The sequence below is a fragment of the Ricinus communis genome, chromosome 6 (assembly GCF_019578655.1).
Source record: "Ricinus communis isolate WT05 ecotype wild-type chromosome 6, ASM1957865v1, whole genome shotgun sequence".
Classification (NCBI taxonomy): Eukaryota; Viridiplantae; Streptophyta; class Magnoliopsida; order Malpighiales; family Euphorbiaceae; genus Ricinus; species Ricinus communis.
The window spans coordinates 18,203,166-18,225,757 of NC_063261.1; the positions used below are offsets into that span (position 1 = coordinate 18,203,166).

The 22,592-nt window shown below is 33.2% G+C and overlaps 3 protein-coding genes and 1 long non-coding RNA gene across 4 annotated transcripts; 2 read left to right on the plus strand and 2 right to left on the minus strand.

Moving 5' to 3' along the window:
• Nucleotides 1-6,393: 6,393 nt before the first annotated feature.
• On the minus strand, nucleotides 6,394-10,760 carry LOC107262328. The gene is made up of 3 exons (XR_001536213.3): nucleotides 10,247-10,760; nucleotides 9,360-9,430; nucleotides 6,394-6,538 (listed from the first exon to the last, which is right to left on the minus strand). It is a non-coding gene; the product is annotated as an uncharacterized LOC107262328 (long non-coding RNA).
• Nucleotides 10,761-11,698: 938 nt separating this feature from the next.
• Nucleotides 11,699-12,187, plus strand: LOC125370305 (dnaJ homolog subfamily C member 4-like). The gene has a single exon (XM_048375324.1). The coding sequence runs from the start codon at nucleotides 11,699-11,701 to the stop codon at nucleotides 12,185-12,187; it is 489 nt and encodes a 162-aa protein (XP_048231281.1).
• Nucleotides 12,188-17,678: 5,491 nt separating this feature from the next.
• LOC8279070 (dnaJ homolog subfamily C member 4) lies at nucleotides 17,679-18,441 on the plus strand. The gene is made up of 3 exons (XM_002532721.2): nucleotides 17,679-18,145; nucleotides 18,276-18,287; nucleotides 18,408-18,441. Exons 1-3 carry the CDS (start codon nucleotides 17,679-17,681, stop codon nucleotides 18,439-18,441), a joined length of 513 nt encoding a protein of 170 aa, XP_002532767.2.
• A 799-nt stretch (nucleotides 18,442-19,240) lies between these two features.
• On the minus strand, nucleotides 19,241-22,202 carry LOC8279069 (fructose-1,6-bisphosphatase class 1). The gene is made up of 3 exons (XM_002532720.4): nucleotides 21,561-22,202; nucleotides 20,386-20,782; nucleotides 19,241-19,946 (listed from the first exon to the last, which is right to left on the minus strand). Exons 1-3 carry the CDS (start codon nucleotides 21,972-21,974, stop codon nucleotides 19,546-19,548), a joined length of 1,212 nt encoding a protein of 403 aa, XP_002532766.1. The 5' UTR covers nucleotides 21,975-22,202; the 3' UTR covers nucleotides 19,241-19,545.
• Between the last annotated feature and the right edge of the window lie 390 nt (nucleotides 22,203-22,592).

A 22,592-nucleotide genomic window follows, 5' to 3' on the forward strand; every position in this document is an offset into this window, starting at 1 on the left:
CCTAAATCCATATTATCAAAACGTGCAACTATGAGCAAATAAAGCTAGTAAAAATAATAAACACAAATGAACTTATAAATAAAATAGCAAAGATATATTAAAGAAGAGGTACTTTAATACTTGGTCTAATCCTAGCAGAAGATACATTAGTACCTTGACTAGACTCATTAGAGAGATATATTAGTATCTTATCTCCTAAGGGAGATACTTTAATACCTTAAGTTTTTTTTAACATGTGAAACTGACCAAATTAAAGTCTCATTTTATTTCATAAATCTAAAAGTCATTTTATTTAGCATTTGAGCTGAACATAAGCATAAGGATATGAGGATTACACTAATAAGCTTAATTTTCTTAAAGTTTAACATTGGAGCCTATCACAGACAAAATGCTAAATTGATTTTAGTTGTTGAAACATGTGAGGTGAAAACCTAATGCGGGAAATTAAACTATGTAAAGAAAAGAAGGAAAAGAAGAATAGAGGAAAACTAGAAAGGGATTAAGGATGAGGGGGCGCTTAAGGGATATTAAATACAACCCTGGCTTTTAAAAGCCTTAAATCAAATACCACAAATAATAATCTCAATTAATTCCAAAAGGAGTTTTAAATGAATCACTTAGGATTTCTAAATCCATACTATCAAAACCTGCAACTATAAGAAAATAAAGTTAGTAAAAAGATTAAACACAAAGAAACTTGTAATTAAAAAGAGCAAAGAAATATTAAAGAAGATGTACTTTAATACCTCATCTAATCCTAGCAAAAGATATATTAGTACCTTGATTAGACTCATTAGAAAGATATATTGGTACCTTATCTAGTCCTAGGGGAGATACTTTAATACCTTAAGTTTTTCTTAATATGTGATACTAACCAAATTAATGTCTAATTTTATTTCATAAATCTAAAAGTCATTTTATTTAGTATTTGAGCTCAACATAAGCATAAGGGATAGCAAGATTACACTAATAAATTTAACTTGCTTCAAATTGAGCATTGGAGCCTACCACATACAAAATGCTAAATTGATTTTAGTTGTTTAAGCATGTGAGGTGAAAACCTAATGCGGGAAATTAAACCATGTAAAGAAAATGAGGAAAAAAAGAATAGAGCATAACTAGAAAGAGATTAAGGATGAGAGGGCGCCTAAGAGGAATTAATTACAACCCTGGCTTTTAAAAGCCTTAAATCAAATAACACAAATAATAATCCTAATTAATTCTAAGAGGAGTTTTAAATGAATCACTTAGGATTCTTAAATCCATGTTATTAAAACCTGCAATTATGAAGAAAAAAAAGACTGAACACAAATGAACTTGTTATTAAAATAGCAAAGAAATATTAAAGAAGAGGTACTTTGATACCTCATCTAATCCTAGTAGAAGATACATTAGTACCTTGACCAGACTCATTATTTTAATACCTTAAATTTTTTTTAACATATGAAACTGACCTTATTTCATAAATCTAAAGTCATTTTATTTAATATTTAAGCTGAACATAAGTATAAGGGATGGGAAGATTACATTCCCACTATTGTTTCATGATAATTAATTCAACCACCAGCCTAATATTCCTCAAAAAGCTCTATATATTCTTTTTATGCACAGTCTTTTTCCCTTCCAAAAAGGCATAATTGGAGAAGGTCCCCCAGAAGAAAAATTATTCCCAATAGTAATATGTAAAGCATTATTACAAAGTGAATTTATTTTTATTCTTTTAGTGCTTTCAAAATTATTATATATATGAAGATATCATTTCTCCTTAGAAATATATAAATTTTTAGCCAAGACCATCCCTTTTTTTTTCCTGCTTTCCCTCTTGTACAAGACCATATCATTTTTGTGTGTGATAGCTGTATTTCATTACTATATGGCATGTTTTGTGAATATTATTATTAATGTTAACTTTTCTATTTAAAGTATGTTCTTTTTTGTTTGGTTAATATTTAAAGTATGTCTTAATTATGTGTTTTCTAGAACATAATTATAAACATGTGAGGTAAAAACCTAATGCGGGAAATTAAACCATGTAAAGAAAAGGAGGAAAAAAAGGAATATAGCATAATTAGAAAGAGATTAAGGATGAGGAGGCCCCTAAGAGGAATTAATTACAACCTTGGCTTTTAAAAGTCTTAAATCAAATAACACAAATAATAATCCTAATTAATTCTCAGAGGAGTTTAAATGAATCACTTAGGATTCTTAAATCCATGTTATTAAAACCTGCAACTATGAAGAAATAAAGTTATAAAAAATACTGAACACAAATGAACTTGTTATTAAAATAGCAAAGAAATATTAAAGAAGAGGTACTTTGATACCTCATCTAAACCTAGGAGAAGATACATTAGTACCTTGAATAGACTCATTACTTTAATACCTTAAGTTTTTCTTAATGTGAAACTGGCCAACTTTAATTCTAATTTTATTTCATAAATCTAAAAATCATGTTATTTAGCACTTGAGCTAAATATAAGCATAAGGGATGGGAAAATTACATTAATAAGCTTACTTCAAGTTGAGCATTGGAGTCTATCATATACAAAATGCTAAATGAATTTTAGTTGTTTAAACATGTGAGATGAAAACCTAATGCGGAAAATTAAACCATGTAAAGAAAAGAAGGAAAAGAAAAATAGAGCATAATTAGAAAGGGATTAAGGATGAGGGGGCGCTTAAGGGAAATTAATTACAACACTAGCTTTAAAAAGTCTTAAAATAAAGAGCACAAATAATAGTTCTAATTAATTGTAAGAGGAGTTTTAAATGAATCACTTAAGATTCCTAAATCATTGTTATTAAAACCTGCAACTATGAAGAAATAAAGTTAGCAAAAAAACTGAACACAAATGAACTTGTTATTAAAATAGTAAAGAAATAGTAAAGAAATATTAAAGAAGAGGTACTTTGATACCTCATCTAATCCTAGTAGAAGATACATTAGTACCTTGATTAGACTCATTATTTTAATACCTTAAGTTTTTCTTAACATGTGAAACTGACCTTATTTCATAAATCTAAAAATCATTTTATTTAACATTTGAGCTTAACATAAGCATAAGGGATGGGACGATTACAGTAATAAGCTTAACTTACTTCAAGTTGAGCATTGGAGCCTATCGTATACAAAATGCTAAATTAATTTTAGTTGTTTAAACATGTGAGGTGAAAAACTAATACAGGAAATTAAACTATGTAAAGAAAAGGAGGAAAAGAAAAATAAAGCATAACTAGAAAAGGATTAAGGATGAGGGGGCGTTAAAGGGGAATTAATTATAACACTGGCTTTAAAAAGTCTTAAAATAAATAGCACAAATAATAGTTCTAATTAATTCTAAGAGGAGTTTTAAATAACAATTTAAATATTACAATAAAAATCAGGGCAAATAATGTAAACTTAAACCTAATTAATAATTAGTTTAGTATAAAATAAAAAATATAGAATGATAAAAAATATAATTCTATATATTAAGTGGTAAACAATATGATATAGAAAACATAAAGAATATATAATAATTACCCCTAACACTAATCCTAAAAAATAATATTTTAATTATATTATTAAAAACCATATTAACTAAAACATTAATTTTCTTTTAGAAAATAATTCTAATTTTAAAAAGTAGCACTTAAGATTGCATTTTTAATATCTTTATACTTAATCACTTAGTTTTCTAATCCTAAAAATCTACTAACCTAAGGAAGAGGTAGTTTGGTACCTTGCATAATCTAATGAAAAGATATCTTAGTACTTTGACTAGACTCATTAGAGAGGTACATTGGTATCATTATCTAATTCTAGTGAAAGATACCTTGGTACCTTCAGTTTTATCTTCACATATGAAAACTGACCAAATAATTCTAATAATGATTTTAAAAGAATAATGTAAATACAAAAACTTGAAGTGTTAATTAATATATTACATACAATGAAATTAATAAAATTTACTTGTCCATTCTTCTTATATTCAATATAAACTCATTGAAATAGAATGGAAGATTGTATGTGATCAAGCCATATTTGAAAAGAAAAACGATCTCCCTAAAAGGTTAATGTTCTTACCGTAGTAAAAAAAACTCATTAAGACTAATTGACTTCTTTGATATATGGCTATGATCAATATCATTGTAACATATAGCAGATTTATGAAATAATTAGTTAATTATTTAAAAATAATAATAGCAGGACTAAAATTGTTTTAGCTAAAATCTTAATTTTTTTATGCTTTTATTAATAATTAATTTAATAGACTATAAATAGTTAGACTTTATCCTAAACTAATTCTTTACCCGCGAATTGCACAACTGTTATAATGATTTTGATTATAAAGAATAGTATAAATTTAATATATTGACAAATTTGATAGAACTTTAAGTATTTTATTATTATTTATAAAAATAATTACTATTTGCCCCATGTATTTTTTCATATCAGTTACATCTAATATTTAAAAATTATATTTTTTAATCTTTCAATTTTATAATTTTATACTAAGAATCACTTTCATCAAGATTTTCGTTAAACAATCATTAACTATATTTGATTTATAGTATTTGCCCCTCCATTTTATGTGTAATTCATTCTATTTCATTTCAAGAAAAATATAAGAAAAATATATCTCGTTATATGTTAACACTTTAAATTTCTATAATTACATTATCCTCTTAAAATTATTATTAAATTCTTTTTATAACAAAGTATTGACAAACATTACTATTATTTTAATATAATGGAAGATAATTATCTTTTTATTTTTATCTAAAATGGGTCAATAAGATTATTAAATACATTTTACCCATAATATTTAAGATGCAAAGCAAAGCAGAATTATCGAATACAAATAAAAAGTGATATAATTTACCATTTTGGTACTTAGGCACTTTTTCCCTTCTCTGAGTTGGATGCTTTTCTATAACCAAAAAAAGAGTGCAAAAATAGCTCGTCCCAGAAAAAGGAGATTAACACATATGATATAAATAAATAAACTACGGGCAATCGATTTCTTGTTCTTCTTAATAAAGCGCCTAACAACACAAATCAATTTGCAGCTAGCTAACCTTCAGAATTAGCATTATTATATTGCAATTGACCCAGGCTGGAGAGCGGACAAGTTAGCCAATGTGTGCTAAAAGGCCATGATGCATAGCATGTAATACAGAACACGACATAGCTAATATATGCCAAAATGCCAAAAGAATTTATTTTTTTAAAAAGTATTAGCAAACATTTTAATATAATATAAGATAATTATTTTATATTTTTTATCTAAACTGGGTCAATTGGAATATTAAATATATTTTATCTATAATATTCAATGGGCAAAGCAAAGCAAAATTATCGAATACAAATAAAAAGCAGAGTAATTTACCATTGTCGCACTTGAGGCTCCTTTTCACTTCTCTTAATTGGACGCTTTTATGATTAGATTTATTTGTTGTAACCCAAAAGGAGTATTGATCAAAACTATAGAGTCGAACTACAGGAAGATGAAAAAAGAAAAGTTAAACCAAGTGTACAGCCAATATGTGTACCTTCAGAAGATTCTCACTATTGATCAAAGCTACAAAGCATTTCCAACAACAACTATATCTTAGAGTAATGTAGAAGGTTAAACAGATTTCACAAAGGACTATGCAGAATAAAGAGGACAAAATTAAGCAAATGCATGCAATTTTACTTCCTGATTTCACTCATCCTAAGTGGATCATGAAGTAAATTTTGGATTGAAACAAGAAACTATTAAAATATAGATTAAGATCAAGCCATAGGAACTTCATTTCCTTCTTTGGCACATAGTAATTTATAGAGTACAAGATTAGAACTTCAAAACAAGAAAAGTATATCTCTTTTTTAGAAAGTTATCACTATTCACCTTATATCTCTATTTTAGAAAATTATCACTATTCACCTTATATCTCTCTTTTAAAAAGTTATCACTATTCACCTTCTTTTAAGTCACGTATCATAAATATCAAGAAAAGCTAGCATTGAAAATAACAAGCTATGTACGTTACAAGAACCAAATGAAATTAGGAGAAAGTTTGACCCAGTAGCCAAAAATGCCCAACTAGAAATTAAAACCTAATCCTGCAAGGAAGAAAAGACACAGAGAGTAAACTAGAACCAAATTGAATAATTAAACTTAATCCAGCTACAACTATCTAAACATCAGCAATATCATAATTAAGTAGAGAAACAAAAACCAAAAGCGCAAAAGATTGAAAGCCAATCACTAGAGCAATCACCCAAAATAATATATTGATGTCTATTAATAATGCAATAAATCTACAGTTTCGTGACAATGGAAGACATAAGATTAGTAGGCAGTAGCATAAAGAGCTCAGCCTTCCATAGTTCCAAATCAGTCAGGATTAAGAAAAAAAATCATATTTCAATGTAAAATAATACTTCCTCAAACATTCAAAGTGTTGAACCCTACAAATACATACAACTTAGCTTAGCTTAAATTATTGTACAGAAACACATAAGGTAGTAAAGAAACTCCCTCATCATAAGAACATAACCACAAGGCTCCTTTCTCCGGATTGCTCACTGAGATTATTGGAGTGCTATAAGAACTCTTTGCAAGTCTAGATAAACGACAACTGTTGTTTCCAAAAAAAAGCAAGAAGAAATCACAAAACATATAATTACTGAGTCAAAAATATCAAAACCACAAACGAAACTAATAAAGCTAGCATCACTTTTCATTCTCCTAACAAATTGATCGAAAAAAACAAGATAGCAACCTAAAAACTTACTGAAATTTAAATTTTTTGTTTTAAGCTGAAATTAGAAGTAAAAAGTTAGGCACCAATAAGAGTTCTTCCTGAATATCTAACCATACGTCCCTAGAAAAATAATAGGTATCAGTTAAACGTGCAAAGTCTGCCATTCATTTCTATAAATGCCGAACCACATGTACATGACCAACCACACGTATGTTATCAAGGTTCCTTCCCATAAGTAGTACTTCGTAGTTGATTTTCACGTGACAGAAAAGAAAAGGTAAAATCAATGGTTTTTTAGGTTTTAAAACCAAAAGCAATATTTTTTGTTATCCTTGGGAAAGAAACTGAAATTATTTGTTTGATGGTCTACTGCATCCAAATATTTAACCTAGAATAACAGATATCAGCTATAACAGAGAAACATCATATACAATCCTATGGAGGCTAAAAACAGATAAAAGGTGCAACACTTCCATATTTACCTGTATATTTCCAATTAAATGGGCAAAAAGAACCAGACCCGAGATGGCAATAAGTGTAGCAAATGCAGTTTCCAAACCCTGGCCGATGGAACTGAAAATATAAAAAGCAAAAAAATCTGTTAAAAGGTTATAATTAACCTTCACATAACACTTTTTACCACTACTCACACATTCTACGCGGATGAAGTATATAAGTTTGGAACAAAGCTATTTTACGTTGTAAAAGAAAAGTGATTATCAATTTATGAGTCATGAAGATAATCATATGTTTAGTCTTTGCATGAGTACCGGGGAGGGGGACCAAAAGCTTCAATTAATTTCCAAGCATTGATTCAAACAACAAATAGAGATGATAAAGTTTCATCTGTCATCACTTGTAATGGAATTTAACTTTTTTGGTACTTTCATAAATTTGTACCTCAGATTCTGCAAGCCCTACCAAAACCAGTAGAAATACTTCTCAAGAAAGTCAGATGAGATAACCTTTTGTGTCACAGCATTTGCAAATATCCTATATAATAAAAAATAGTAATATTTTTTGGATCACAGCCATTAAACACCTGAGTATTGTTTTCTCATAGTTTGCTTTCATCTTTGTTCAAAGTACCACAATCCAAATAAGAGAGACTGTACTTTCATGTCTATAAGCATACTTGCAGTATGTCACCTGACGCTCAATTGACAACAGATACCATGAGGCTCCTAAGACCTACAAGATCAGAAGGCTAATCATTGCAAGACTGCTAAGAGTAGAATACTATTTAGACCCAAAAGCATTTTTATACAGAAGTAGACAAAATAGTAATGTTAAATCATTTAAAATAGAAGAATGATAGCCCGTCATGCTCCAACTGAAGAATTAAGAATACTGGAAAACATAATTTAGGGAGAGTCTTGCCCTTAGTATTTTCACATAAAGTGATTGTTGCTCTTAAAACTGTTCCTCTACCCTTGAGCAAGACTTCTACCATTGCAGCATGCAATGGCCCAACTATTAACAAAATATTAGCATACAAAATTTGACTTGAGATTACATATATGATTAGCCAACATGTAGAGCAGGAGGTTATAGGCAATTTCAAGCGCTTCAGGACTATTCCAGTGGCTTTGATGATCTCAGAATCGTCGAAAGTACTGGAGCAGAACAATCAGTAGAAGAGCATTATTGGTATAATGAGAATAGAGCCTCTAATTGCCAAAATAATAAACCATTTCACAATCTGTAAAAAATATCCGAACTCATTTTTGCTTATGATTCAAATTCTGTGAATTAAAAGAGGCTAATAATACACAAGCTCCACAAACGAGGATCCAAAATAAAAACCTGTGCACAAGCTTGCAACTAATTTTTTAAAGAAAGGAACAATCATAGTCAAGTTTATTCAAATGTGCCCAAATTTGAAAATTGCAATCAAGGCCTTGAGAAGCGAAGCACATAGTGACAAAAGCCACTTATCACTTCTCCATAAGCTGGTAGAGACCAAGAGATGAACAAAAACCAATGCACAGGGCTCCTCAATATCATAATGCCATTAATTAAATCAAAAAATTATAAAATGGAACCAATTTTTCAATGATGGCAGCCATATCTCCACAAGCTAGTGGGATCTCAGAAAAGCCAATACTCAAAATTTACTACTTAAGAGTATTAATTAAATAAAAGATTATGGATAATGACATCCAAAATAGCTTATTTTCCATTCTTTAACCTACAACCTGATGGGAGAAAGGGACTTCTGGGAAGTAAGGAACCAAATGAATTAGAAACCCCATAACTTCCCTCGGTCAATCTAATTTAATTATATTCAAAACAGAAACCCCATTAATCAAAGAAAAAAGAACTCCTTCATGATTAGTGCTCTATGACAACACTAGCTGGAGTTAATACCTGAAAGATGTGGTAAAAAGATCTTAGCCTTCCATAGTTCCAAATCAGTCAGGATTAAAAAAAAAAGAATTATATTTCAATGTAAAATAATACTTCCACAAACATTAAAAGTGTTGAACCCTACAGATACATACAACTTAGCTAGCTTAAATTATTGTACATTCTCTAGTAAGAATATTAGGAGTTAATACTGTTGACTAAAACAGAAACACATAAGGGAGTATAGAAACTCCCTCATCATAACCGCAAGGCACCTTTCTCCGGATTGCTCACTGAGATTATTGGAATGCTAGAAGAACTCTTTTCAAGTCTAGATAAACGACAGCTGTTGTTTCCAAAAAAAGCAAGATGAAATCATAAAACATATAATTACTGAGTATAAAATATCAAAACCACAAACAAAACTAATAAAGCTAGCATCACCTCACCATTCACTTAACAAATTGATCGAAAAAACAGGATAGCAACCAAAAAACTTACTGAAATTTAAACTTTTTGTTTTAAGCTAAAATTAGAAGTAAAAAGTTAGGCTCTAATAAGTTCTTCCTGAATATCTAACCATACGTTCCTAGAAAAACAATAGGTTGAAATATCAGTTAAACGTGCAAAGCCTGACATTCATTTCCATAAATGTCGAACCATATGTACATGACCAAACGAGACCTATGTTATCGAGGTTCCTTCCTATAAATGTCTGTCCATAAAAAGACGAGTTGGGTAAGAAGAAACTTTTTATTCTCAACCAGACCTAATTGGCAGACACAGACCAAACTAATGATCAAGATGACTGGCCAACTTTAATCTGTCTACTTAACAAACATATTTTAAAAAAAGATCATCTAAAAAGAAAAGACTCCAAACAGATACTTGACAATCAACCCACTAAATGGATTTTCGAAATAAGAAGGAAAACAGAGAAAGGTGCAAACACTGAGATTCAATTATTTTGTTTTTTGATCTAATCTTTGTGTTCAAAACGCCAAAAAAAATGATTGGTAGGATTAAAACTCCCTACAGAAAGATGATCATTAAAATCTTATTGTTATACCCAATAAGATTATTAAATACATTTTATCCATAATATTTAAGATGCAAAGCAAAGTAGAATTATCGAATAGAAATAAAAAGTGAAATAATTTACCATTTTGGTACTTGAGGCTCTTTTTCCCTTCTCTCAATTGGATGCTTTCTTCATTGAATTTATTTAGAGCTTCTATAACCAAAAAAGAGTGCAAAAATAGCTCTACTCCCAGTAAAAAAAAAATGAAAACATATGATATAAATAAATAAACCATAGGCAATCGATTTCTTGTTCTTACTAAAGCGTCCAACAACATAAATACAAACAAAAATCACATAAAAATTTGCAGCTAGCTAACCTTCAAAATTAGCATCATTATACTGCAATTGACCCAGGCTGGAGAGCGGACAAGGTAGCCAATGTGTGCTAAAATGCCATGATGCATAGCATGTAATACAGAAGACGACATAGCCAATATATGCCAAAATGCCAAAAGAATTTTTTTTTTTTTAAAGTATTAGCAAACATTTTAATAAAATATAAGATAATTATTTTATATTTTTATCTAAATTGGGTCAATTGGAATATTAAATATATTTTACCTATAATATTCAAGGCGCAAAGCAAAGCAAAATTATCAAATACAAATAAGAGGCGTAGTAATTTACCATTGTGGCACTTGAGGCTCTTTTTCACTTCTCTAAATTGGACGTTTTTATGATTGGATTTATTTGCTGTAACCCAAAAAGAATATTGATCAAAACTATAGAGTTGAACTCCAGGAAGATGGAGAAAGGAAAGTCAAACCAAGTGTACAGCCAATATGTGTACCTTCAGAAGATTCTGACTATTGATCAAAGCTACAAAGCATTTCCAAAAACAGCTCAATTTTAGAGTAATTGTAAAAGGTTAAACAGATTCCACAAAGGGTGATACAGAATAAAGAAGACAAAATTAAGCAAATGCATGCAATTTTATTTCCTAATTTCACTCATCCCAAGTCGATCATGAAATAAATTTTGGATTGAAACAAGAAGCTATTAAAATATAGATAAAGATCAAGCTACAGGAACTTCATTTCCTTTTCTGGCACAAAGTAATTTATGGAGTACAAGATTAGAACTTCAAAATAAAAAAAGTATATCTCTCTTTTAGAAAGTTATCACTATTAATCTTATATCTCTCTTTTCTTTAAAAAAATTATCACTATTTACTTTATATTTCTCTTTTAAAAAGTTATCACTATTTAAATCACTTATCATAAATATTAAGAAAAGCTAGCATTAAAAATAAGAAACTATTTACGTTACAACAAGAACCAAATTAAATTAGGAGAAAGTTTGAAACCAAATTAAATTAGTAATTTCCTATTTTCTAAGTTATTACTAAGAGGGTCAAACGCATATTTAACTGTACTGATTAGAATTAACGCTACCAGTTTCTATAAATAACCAACACACTCTGACAAAACCTACTCCAAAACAAAAACTAATTTCCTTTTTGAAGATATCTTCTGTATATCTTCAAAACCCTAGCTTCTCTTCTTCTTAGGATCGCTACATTCAATCGACAATGTCTGTGTTGGTGAATCATTATAGTGTATTAGGCCTAGCATCTGCTGCAGGCCCTAACCTGACAGATGAAGAAATCTCCAAGGCTTTTAAGAGGATGGCGTTGAGGTTGCATCCTGATAAGAACCCTCGTAATCCCAATGCCCATTCCAATTTCCAGAGACTCCTTACCTCCTATAATATTCTGAAGAATCCGATTTCCCGCAAAGAGTTTGATCATCTTCTTCAACTTCAGCGTCAGCGTCAGAATCAGGCTCAGAGCTGTCATCATCAGACTTGCAACAAGCGACAGAGAGAGGAGCAGCAGCAGTCTTCCATGAAGCGTCCGAGACACCCCATGGGACCACGCATGCCGTCTGAGCCACCAAAGAAGCCTGCTTTCACAATGACAGAGTTCTTTATGGAATTTGATCGCATCCGTAAATTAGTTGCTGAAGGTGGTGTTCACAAAGTGGCGGTTAATGAAGGCTATAATCATATTAGACTTTAGTATGTTTTGTAGTTCTGATATACAAAAACCAGATATGTAATATTTTTGACACATCAATGAGAATATTCAGTTGTATTTTTGACACATGGTATTGATCTTCTTGTAGTGCTTGATGTTGCAAGGTTTATTAAATTGTTAGCTATACAATTGACTAATACTACTCGAATTAAGCATTTATACCATTCAATGTTTGATATTGCAGTAACGATTGATCAGTATCAATAATGTTGCAAGATTCTTTTTGTTGTCAGATTCATGTACACAATACATAGTTGACACAATGACAAGTACTAGTCCTCAAATTATACCAGTCAATGTTTGATATCGCAGTGGCTTCATCTGATTGTGCGCATTGAATTAGTATCATTATAACGGTAACTGGGACTTCAGTGTGAGGGCTTCTTTTTTGGTGTCTGATTCATGTACTCAGTGCTTGATGCATGCTTAAATAGTTCTACTTAAACTATGCATATTCTACTTTAACTTTTCCTTAAAGAAAAACAAATTCGCTGTACATAATGTATGCATTCAGTTGTTTGGTACAATCTATATTGTTAATATATTTATCTTGAGCATGACATGGGTATCCCTGCAAATTTTGTATCAGCATTCATTTCTTGTTCTCTAGACATATTCAACATTCCTAAATTCAAGATGATTTTATGGAAAAACAAAAAGATATTGGTCCTAAATCCAGACTGACATCTAAGTGCCATCTAAATTGTTACCACTTCTGCTTCTGTGTATGTATAGGTCCACAATGCAGTTCTGAATGACTTCGACAAACAGTTTCCATACATCCATTTAGGCGGTTGTTAGAAATATTGGCCTATTGGGTCCAACATGAAGTGCTTTCCACCATGAGAGACGGCAAGATATTATGTCCATAACTCTTTCAGCTTCCATCAATAACTGTAGCTTGGGCATGTACAGGTTTTCGTTGAATGCAACCATGTTATCTTGTTTTCTTGATGCATGCATGATTTGCCTTACCCAATAGCCCCTTACAACCAACCATCACATGATTCTGCTGTCATTTGAATAACTGATAAGAGCATCAGCTTTCAATTGGTGAACTTGTATACTTTTTCTATACTTCCACTGTAATTGGCTTGAGCAAAAAAGAAAAACTAGGAATAGTGAAAGAATATGTATAGCAGGTTCGGTCATCTTCTTCCTTCCCCTGCACTATTTTCCAGTGGACAAGGAATTTCATCTCCATCCCTGTGCCCATTAAGAACTGGATCCTTTTGTCCCTTTTTGCACCTCTACTATACCAAAATTTACATATATATATTGACAAGGTCATTTTCTGACTGCCCTTTTACAACCCATTTAATTTTTATATATTATCCATACCCATATAATAAAGGTGGAATAGGATGGATAAAAGGTAAGGTTGGAATTTGCCACCTCTAACGGTGACTAGAGAAAATAACATATTTTGATGCCTCTTGCATTTACAAATTAATGGTCTCCTATTAATATGAACAATGAATGCAAAATATTGGACCATTAAAAGATGCATTAGATTTTCTTGTGTCAACTAACTGCCTGTATGCCAATGCTTGTACTGTTCATATCCGTTACAGAATTTAACTTTGTTCCTTGGAAAACTAGAATGGCTATATTATGAATATACCAGAATTGTGTTTAGATGAGGCTGTTATCTATATCTAGAATTATCAGTTTGCGCTTGTTTAAAATATGCTACTGCGAACATCAAAGAATCTGAATATAAATGTGGTCTTCAGCTATTACTTGGTTGCTCTAACTGTAAAAGATCAATTGGTTCATTTATTTAAAATATGCTCCTGGACATTCTCTGATGATCAATGCTCATTGATGGGTTTTTTCCTGGTGGGGAAGATTTGAGACAGTGAAATCCTGTGACTCCCCTCATTTTTGTTATTGCTAGGGACTATCTTTGTAGAGCTGTGAGGGTTAAGGGGAACTCAGGGTGCAAAAAGTGACAGCTCACTCACCTATGCTCCACTGCTGACTTGTTCATGTTCTGTAAACTGGAACTCAGCTCTGTAATCATTTGTGTACAGTTGAGTCTTTGGGGCCTGTTGTGTAAAAAACAAGACATCCTTGTGGGCAGTACGGGTAACTGCAAATAATATCAAAAAGTAGAGTTTTTGGGGCATCATAAAGGCCTCGGACTCCGGCTGGCTTTGGAGAAGAACGTTGAAGGTTGGCAAGGAGGTGGAGAAGTTGTATGACTATCGTATGAAACATGGAAAGCTAATTAGGTAGTTACCATAAATGAGAATTCTAACGAAACCCAATAGCTTTGGTCCATTACGTCAGTAATTTCCTATTTTCTAAATTATTATTAAGAGGGTTAAACACGTATTTAACTGTACGCTAACTTACTAACTGATTAGAATTAACGCTACCAGTTTCTATAAATAACCAACATACTCTAACAAAACCTACTCCTTTTTTAAGATATCTCCTGTCTTTCTTCAAAACCCTAGCCTTCTCTTCTTCTTAGGATCGCTGCATTCAATCGACAATGGCTGTGTTGGTGAATCATTATAGTGTATTAGGCCTAGCATCTGCTGCAGGCCCTTACCTGACAGATGAAGAAATCTCCAAGGCTTTTAAGAGGATGGCGTTGAGGTTGCATCCTGATAAGAACCCTCGTAATCTCAATGCCCATTCCAATTTCCAGAGACTCCTTACCTCCTATAATATTCTGAAGAATCCGATTTCCCGCAAAGAGTTTGATCATCTTCTTCAAGTTCAGCATCAGCGTCAGAATCAGGCTCAGAGCTGTCATCATCAGACTTGCAACAAGCGACAGAGAGAGGACCAGCAGCAGTCTTCCATGAAGCGTCCGAGACACCCCATGGGACCACGCATGCCGTCTGAGCCACCAAAGAAGCCTGCTTTCACAATGACAGAGTTCTTTATGGAATTTGATCGCATTCGTAAATTAGTTGCCGAAGGTGGTGTTCACAAAGTGGCGGTTAACGAAGGCTATAATCATATTAGACTTTAGTATGTTTTGTAGTTCTGATATACAAAAACCAGATATGTAATATTTTTGACACATCAATGAGAAAATTCAGTTGTATTTTTGACACATGGTATTGATCTTCTTGTAGTGCTTGATGTTGCAAGGTTTATTAAATTGTTAGCTATACAATTGACTAATACTACTCGAATTAAGCATTTATACCATTCAATGTTTGATATTGCAGTAACGATTGATCAGTATCATTAATGTTGCAAGAGTCTTTCTGTTGTCAGATTCATGTACTCAATACATGGTTGACACATGGTGTTGGTGTTCAATGTACAAAATGACAAGTACTAGTCCTCAACTTATACCAGTCAATGTTTGATATTGCAGTGGCTTCATCTGATTGTGCGCATTAAATTAGTATCATTACAACGGTAACTGGGACTTCAGTCTGAGGGCTTCTTCTTTGGTGTCTGATTCATGTACTCAGTGCTTGATGCATGCTTAAATAGTTCTACTTAAACTATGCATATTCTACTTTAACTTTTCCTTAAAGAAAAACAAATTCGCTGTACATAATGTATGCATTCAGTTGTTTGGTACAATCTATAATGTTAATCTAGTTATCTTGAGCATGATATGGGTATCCCTGCACAATTTGTATCAGCATTCATTTCTTGTTCTCTAGACATATTCAACATTCCTAAATTCAGGATGATTTTATGGAAAAACAAAAAGATATTGGTCCTAAATCCAGACTGACATCTAAGTGCCATCTAAATTGTTACCACTTCTGCTTCTGTGTATGTATAGGTCCACAATCCAGTTCTGAATGACTTCGACAAACAGTTTCCATACATCCATTTAGGCGGTTGTTAGAAATATTGGCCTATTGGGTCCAACATGAAGTGCTTTCCACCATAAGAGACGGCAAGATATTATGTCCATAACTCTTTCAGCTTCCATCAATAACTGTAGCTTGGGCATGTACAGGTTTTCGTTGAATGCAACCATGTTATCTTGTTTTCTGGATGTATGCATGATTTGCCTTTCCCAATAGCCCCTTATAACCAACCATCACATGATTCTGCTGCCATTTGAATAACTGATAAGAGCATCAGCTTTCGATCGGTGAACTTGTATACTTTTTCTATACTTCCACTGTAATTGGCTTGAGCAAAAAAGAAAAACTAGGAATAGAGAAGGAATATGTATAGCAGGTTCAGTCATCTTCTTCCTTCCCCTGCACTATTTTCCAGTGGACAAGGAATTTCATCTCCATCCCTGTGCCCATTAACCACTGGATCCTTTTGTCCCTTTTTGCACCTCTACTATACCAAAATTTACATATATATATTGACAAGGTCATTTTCTGACTGCCCTTTTACAACCCATTTAATAAGGGTGGAATAGGATGGATAAAAGGTAAGGTTGGAATTTGCCACCTCTAACGGTGACTAGAGAAAATAACATATATTGATGCCTCTTGCATTTACAAATTAATGGTCTCCTATTAATATGAACAATGAATGCAAAATATTGGACCATTAAAAGATGCATTAGATTTTCTTGTGTCAACCAACTGCCTGTATGCCAATGCTTGTACTGTTCATATCCGTTACAGAATTTAAGCTTTGTTCCTTGGAAAACTAGAATGGCTATATTATGAATATACCAGAATTGTGTTTAGATGAGGCTGTTATCTATATCTAGAATTATCAGTTTGCGCTTGTTTAAAATATGCCACTGCGAACATCAAAGAATCTGAATATAAATGTGGTCTTCAGCTATTACTTGGTTGCTCTAACTGTAAAAGATCAATTGGTTCATTTATTTAAAATATGCTCCTGGACATTCTCTGATGATCACTGGCTCATTGATGGGTCTTTTTCCTGGTGGGGAAGATTTGAGACAGGGAAATCCTGTGTCTCCCCTCATTTTTGTTATTGCTAGGGACTATCTTTGTAGAGCTGTGAGGGTTAAGGGGAACTCAGGGTGCAAAAAGTGACAGCTCAGTCACCTATGCTCCACTGCTGACTTGTTCATGTTCTGTAAACTGGAACTCAGCTCTGTAATCATTTGTGTAAAGTTGAGTTTTTGGGGCCTGTTGTGTAAAAAACAAGACATCCTTGTGGGCAGTACGGGTAACTGCAAATAATATCAAAAAGAAGAGTTTTTGGGGCATCATAAAGGCCTAGGACTCCGGCTGGCTTTGGATAAGAACGTTGAAGGTTGGCAAGGAGGTGGAGAAGTTGTATGACTATCGTATGAAACATGGAAAGTTAATTAGGTAGTTACCATAAATGAGAATTCTAACCAAACCCAATAGCTTTGGGTTTAACTGTACGCTAACTTACTAACTGATTAGAATTAATGCTACCAGTTTCTATAAATAACCAAAACACTCTGACAAAACCTACTCCAAAACAAGAACTAATTTCCTTTTTGAAGATATTTCCTTTCTATCTTCAAAAACCTAGCTTCTCTTCTTCTTAGGATCGCTGCATTCAGTCGATAATGGCTTTGTTGGTGAATCATTATAGTGTGTTAGGCCTAGCATCTGCTGCAGGCCCTAACCTGACAGATGAAGAAATCTCCAAGGCTTTTAAGAGGATGGCGTTGAAGTTACATCCTGATAAGAACCCTCGTAATCCCAATGCCCATTCCAATTTCCAGAGACTCCTTACCTCCTATAATATTCTGAAGAATCCGATTTCCCGCAAAGAGTTTGATCATCTTCTTCAAGTTCAGCATCAGCGTCAGAATCAGGCTCGGAGCTGTCATCATCAGACTTGCAACAAGCGACAGAGAGAGGAGCAGCAGCAGTCTTCCATGAAGCGTCAGAGACACCCCATGGGACCACGCATGCCGTCTGAGCCACCAAAGAAGCCTGCTTTCACAATGACAGAGTTCTTTATGGAATTTGATCGCATTCGTAAATTAGTTGCTGAAGGTGGCGTTCACAAAGTGGCGGTTAATGAAGGGTATAATCATATTAGACTTTAGTATGTTTTGTAGTTCTGATATACAAAAACCAGATATGTAATATTTTTTATACATCAATGAGAAAATTCAATTATAGTTACGTATTATGTTTGCACCTCTTGCTTTTAGGTTGGTTCTGAGGTTTACTCTGCGTTTCTGTTTTCTCCAGTTTTGTTTTCTGCATGGATTGTCTCGTCCGTTTTCAAGTCCTTCAGCAGTTTTTATGCCTAATTAACTCATTTTCTATATTTCTCATGTCAGGACTCACCCTGTTTCTGTTCGAATAGGAATCTGATTGTACATGTGTGTACATGTGGTTGTCAGCTGTCACTTAGTTATTCTGTCACTTTGTTAATTGATCCAGATGTTTAAATTAGCATGTTAATGTATGCTAATATTTGACAAATTCATAAAGCTCTTTGGGTCACTGGACGAAAAACAAAGATAAAGTAAAATCCCCAACCTGGAGAGTTATTGCTTTATATGGTGTGAAGCTTCTTTATTTAACAAGCAGCCAGGACAAGTAGATACAGACTCATGTACTGACTTGAAAATTTACAGAAACGAGATATGTAATATTTTTGACACGTGAATGAGATAATTCTATCAGAGTTATATATTGATCTTGTGATAGTGCTTGATGTTGCAACATTCAATGTACAAATGGATAAGTAGCAGTCCTCAAATTATACCATCAATGTTTGATGTTGCAGTGACTTCATCTGTGGCCATTGAATCAGTATCATTATAATGGTAACTGAGACTTCAGTGTGAGGGTTTCTTCTTTGGTGTCCGATTCTCATTATAATAATTCTATTTTAAACTTTGTATCTTCTACTTTAAACTTTTCTTTTAAAGAAAAATTCAGCTACACATAATGTTTGCTTTCAGTTGTATGCTATATGATCTAGTTATTTTGAGCATGACATGGGCATCCCTGCACAATTTGTATTAGCATTCATTTCTTGTTGTTTTCATAGACATTCAACATTCCTGACCTCATAATTCTTGTACGTATATGTGCTATACATTATGGTATATGTTTTGACATGGTTTTGGTCTATATTTGCCATATCACTAGAAACATTAGAATATAGCAATGAAAACATGATTTTGCTGGTACTGTAACTGATATTTTGGAAATGATATTATCAACAAGGAGAACATGTTTACAGGGATTGAATCGCTAGATCGGGGAGGTACTCATGTCACATTCGGAAGAATCATTTTTTTTACATGATATTATGAGTAAAGGCACAAAGGAGCAAGACATCCCACATCATCTTCCAGCCTTTCATGACAGAACTCTTCATTCCGCACTTGACTGCCAATGAAATATGGAAGGTGAGTGTTATACGTCCAATCATAATTCCTCTGTAATTTGGGATCACTGATAGCATCAAACTTCATAACCAGGATTTACTTTCTGTTGAACGTCTCCATAACTCTCTAGCTCTTCTATATCCTCTGGACTACCTAGAAATAGAGGAAGTCTCTGATGTAACTTAACAGGTTGCATTGAGAGAATCCTATGCTTCCCATCAGAACCTCTGCCCCCAGCTTGCTCTGCAAGAAAACTAAGAGGATTTGCCTCATATACCAGGCGAAGGTGGTCCCTTGGGTTCATCGCGACTCCACCATACATCAATGTTCGATGAAAATCAGCTACAAGTGAACATATATAGCGGGCAGAGTACTTTTTAGGGTATCTGCCTTTTCCTTGTCTAACAGTGTCGATATATTGCCTTAATCCTTCCGGCCAGTCAAAATATCGTGCATCATTTACAGAATAGATTTGACCTGCGATAAAGTATTAGCAGTCAAAGATGGGATCTAAATATTTCTTCTTTAACATTTTCAAATTCACTCTTATGTGTTCTAACAAGCAAAGTAACCAATGTTACAAATAATGGTTGTCGTAAATACTAAGCCGCGACTCAGAAATAGAAGCCACAACCTGGGTAACCTAAATGACTCTAACAGTTGGTCCTATGGGGAATAAAGACTTGCCTGTACTGCCATGAAAATTTCTAAATACCCAGTATTTTAATAGTACATAATGCTATAATGTTTTTTTCTTAAGAGAGAGAATCCCATAATGTGGATTAGATACAAAGTGCATTCCCCCTCCTGTCACTTTTTCTACCCCAATTAGTAGACAACAATACCATGACATTATGGCAGAAGTCACCAATTGTACCATGGAAATGATAAAGAAAACGAAAACCTGGAAAATTACCTCGAGAAGGAATCTTAATTCCTGGGTGGGTGAGAATAAAATCTCCTGTTGAACGATCCAGTGTAAATGCATGTGTTCCAGAACCAAAGGTGGAGCAGAGTATTGTGGCCGATGAATATAGCACATAACCAGCAGCTACAAGCCTAGCTCCACTCTGCAGAGAATTTAGCATAGCCTTCTCGTCCTGAGGTAGATGATCCAGTTCCACAAGGCGTTTATATACCCCAAAAATTGTTCCTGTAGGAATAGATGCATCAATATTACGAGAACCATCAAGGGGATCTGTTACCACCACAAAAGGACCATCATCATTTATCCATATTGGAGCATCATCTTCTTCTGAGGCCATGACAGCCACTTTTCCAGAATTTCTAAGAGAAGCCAAGATGATTTCATTCTGCAAAACGAGACAGATTAACCAATTAAAAACTTCATTTCCTTTTTTCAATCTTTTTAATATGCCGATCAAAGAGAGTGGAAGGTGCTGTAAGACCAAGAATTCATTTCAACATAATCAAAATCAATCTAAATAGCAGTAAACAATAAATTATACCCCCTCTGTATAAGTTTTACAACAGACGAATTGTGATAAGATTGAGACAACCAAAGAAAGGCATTTCTTGAAACATCGAATGTAGTACAAGGTTTAGTATAGTGAATCAACTGCGTTACAAGTCACTATTTCATAACCAAAGAAAAGTCAAAGTTTTCTGCACATAGGACTTCGATGCACGGAACCCCTGCCAGTAGCCACCTTTACCAACCTACTTTTGCTCCCTTACTAGCTAGATCTTTGGGCAGTGTCATAACACGGATGAGTCAAGCCATTAACAGTTAATAGTTTGGAATATTAAATGAAGGAACATCAAAGAAGGATTACTTAGTAATGCGACTGTCTTTGAAATATTGAAGCTCAAGAACAATATGGTCCAACAAAAAAGCCCTCAACATTATCAAATAAAAGTTACATATAAAAAAGCATTATTTCTCAATAATAGTCTAACAACAAACCCTCAGACTAAGAAAGAGCGACCTCTAGTTTGTTTCCTTCAATGAAATATCACTTCAAATCTATAAACCAACATCATAAATATTTTAAGAAATCAAATTGAAAAATCCAAAATCATGAATCGCAAACATTGACCTTTCAATTAAGCAGGAGACAAAGAACTAACCGAGACAATATCAAGTGGCTTCGGTGCGTCCCTGTCTGACCCACTAGCACCACTAGCTATGCTACTTTGCTTACCAAGAGCAGAATTGAAAGGAGATGCTACAAGAGCTGCAATCTTTTTGGAAGCATATTGTATATGGCTAAACAACACTACTAAATCATCACCCACGTCAATTCCTCCTTTACCCATATAATCTATCAACGTACAAAACCCATTATCATCAACACTTGCAGAAGTACTCATTTGAGATTTTACACTAAACCCACCTAGAGAAGCCATTTTAGGCCTGGAATAGCAACAGCTTCCAAGAGGAACTGAACTTTTTGAGGGAAAAAGATTGAATTCTGGGGGTAATGAATGGAATTTTAGTGGATAAAGTGAAGCTGAGTATATGGGAATTGTAGATGATTGCATATTAATTATATATTTAGCTTATTAGAGTTGATTAGATAGGTAGTGGCAAGTGATAGCATTGAAAATTATCAGCAAGTAGTTCTTTTTTGGGTTTTGTAAGGGTGAATCATCAGACGTTCAGATTTCTCGGTTAAGAAATTAAGCGGATAATGAACAAAAAATGGAAGAAATGAAGTCAAAATCAGTCTGGTAGAGGAATCAGCACACGAGAATAGTTTCTGCGAGTGAGAGAGAATATGGGCCCAAATCTCTAAGCCAGTAATTCGTTATCTTTATGCTGGCCTGGGTTTCTAGAGCTGGTTAGCTGGGTGGGTCAAGCATTGAGCACTACCTATAATGAAGATACAAGGGGGGCAATTTTATTTTGAGGAGACGACAAATAAATTTAACTCATTCTGAGGTAATTGAACAACTTACTTTCACCTGCAAAGTCTCTAATTACCTACTAGTTTCCTTTAATTTCTGATATGAATTACAGTTAACTCATCAGTCACCAGAGCTAAATGTGCATTATTTTAATGGGAGAAGCAAATACATTATGCAGGCCTTTACAGGGCAAAACTAAAGGGAAGGCGTAGTAGCAAGTAAAGCTTCGTTGGGTAGAAGCCATGAATCCAT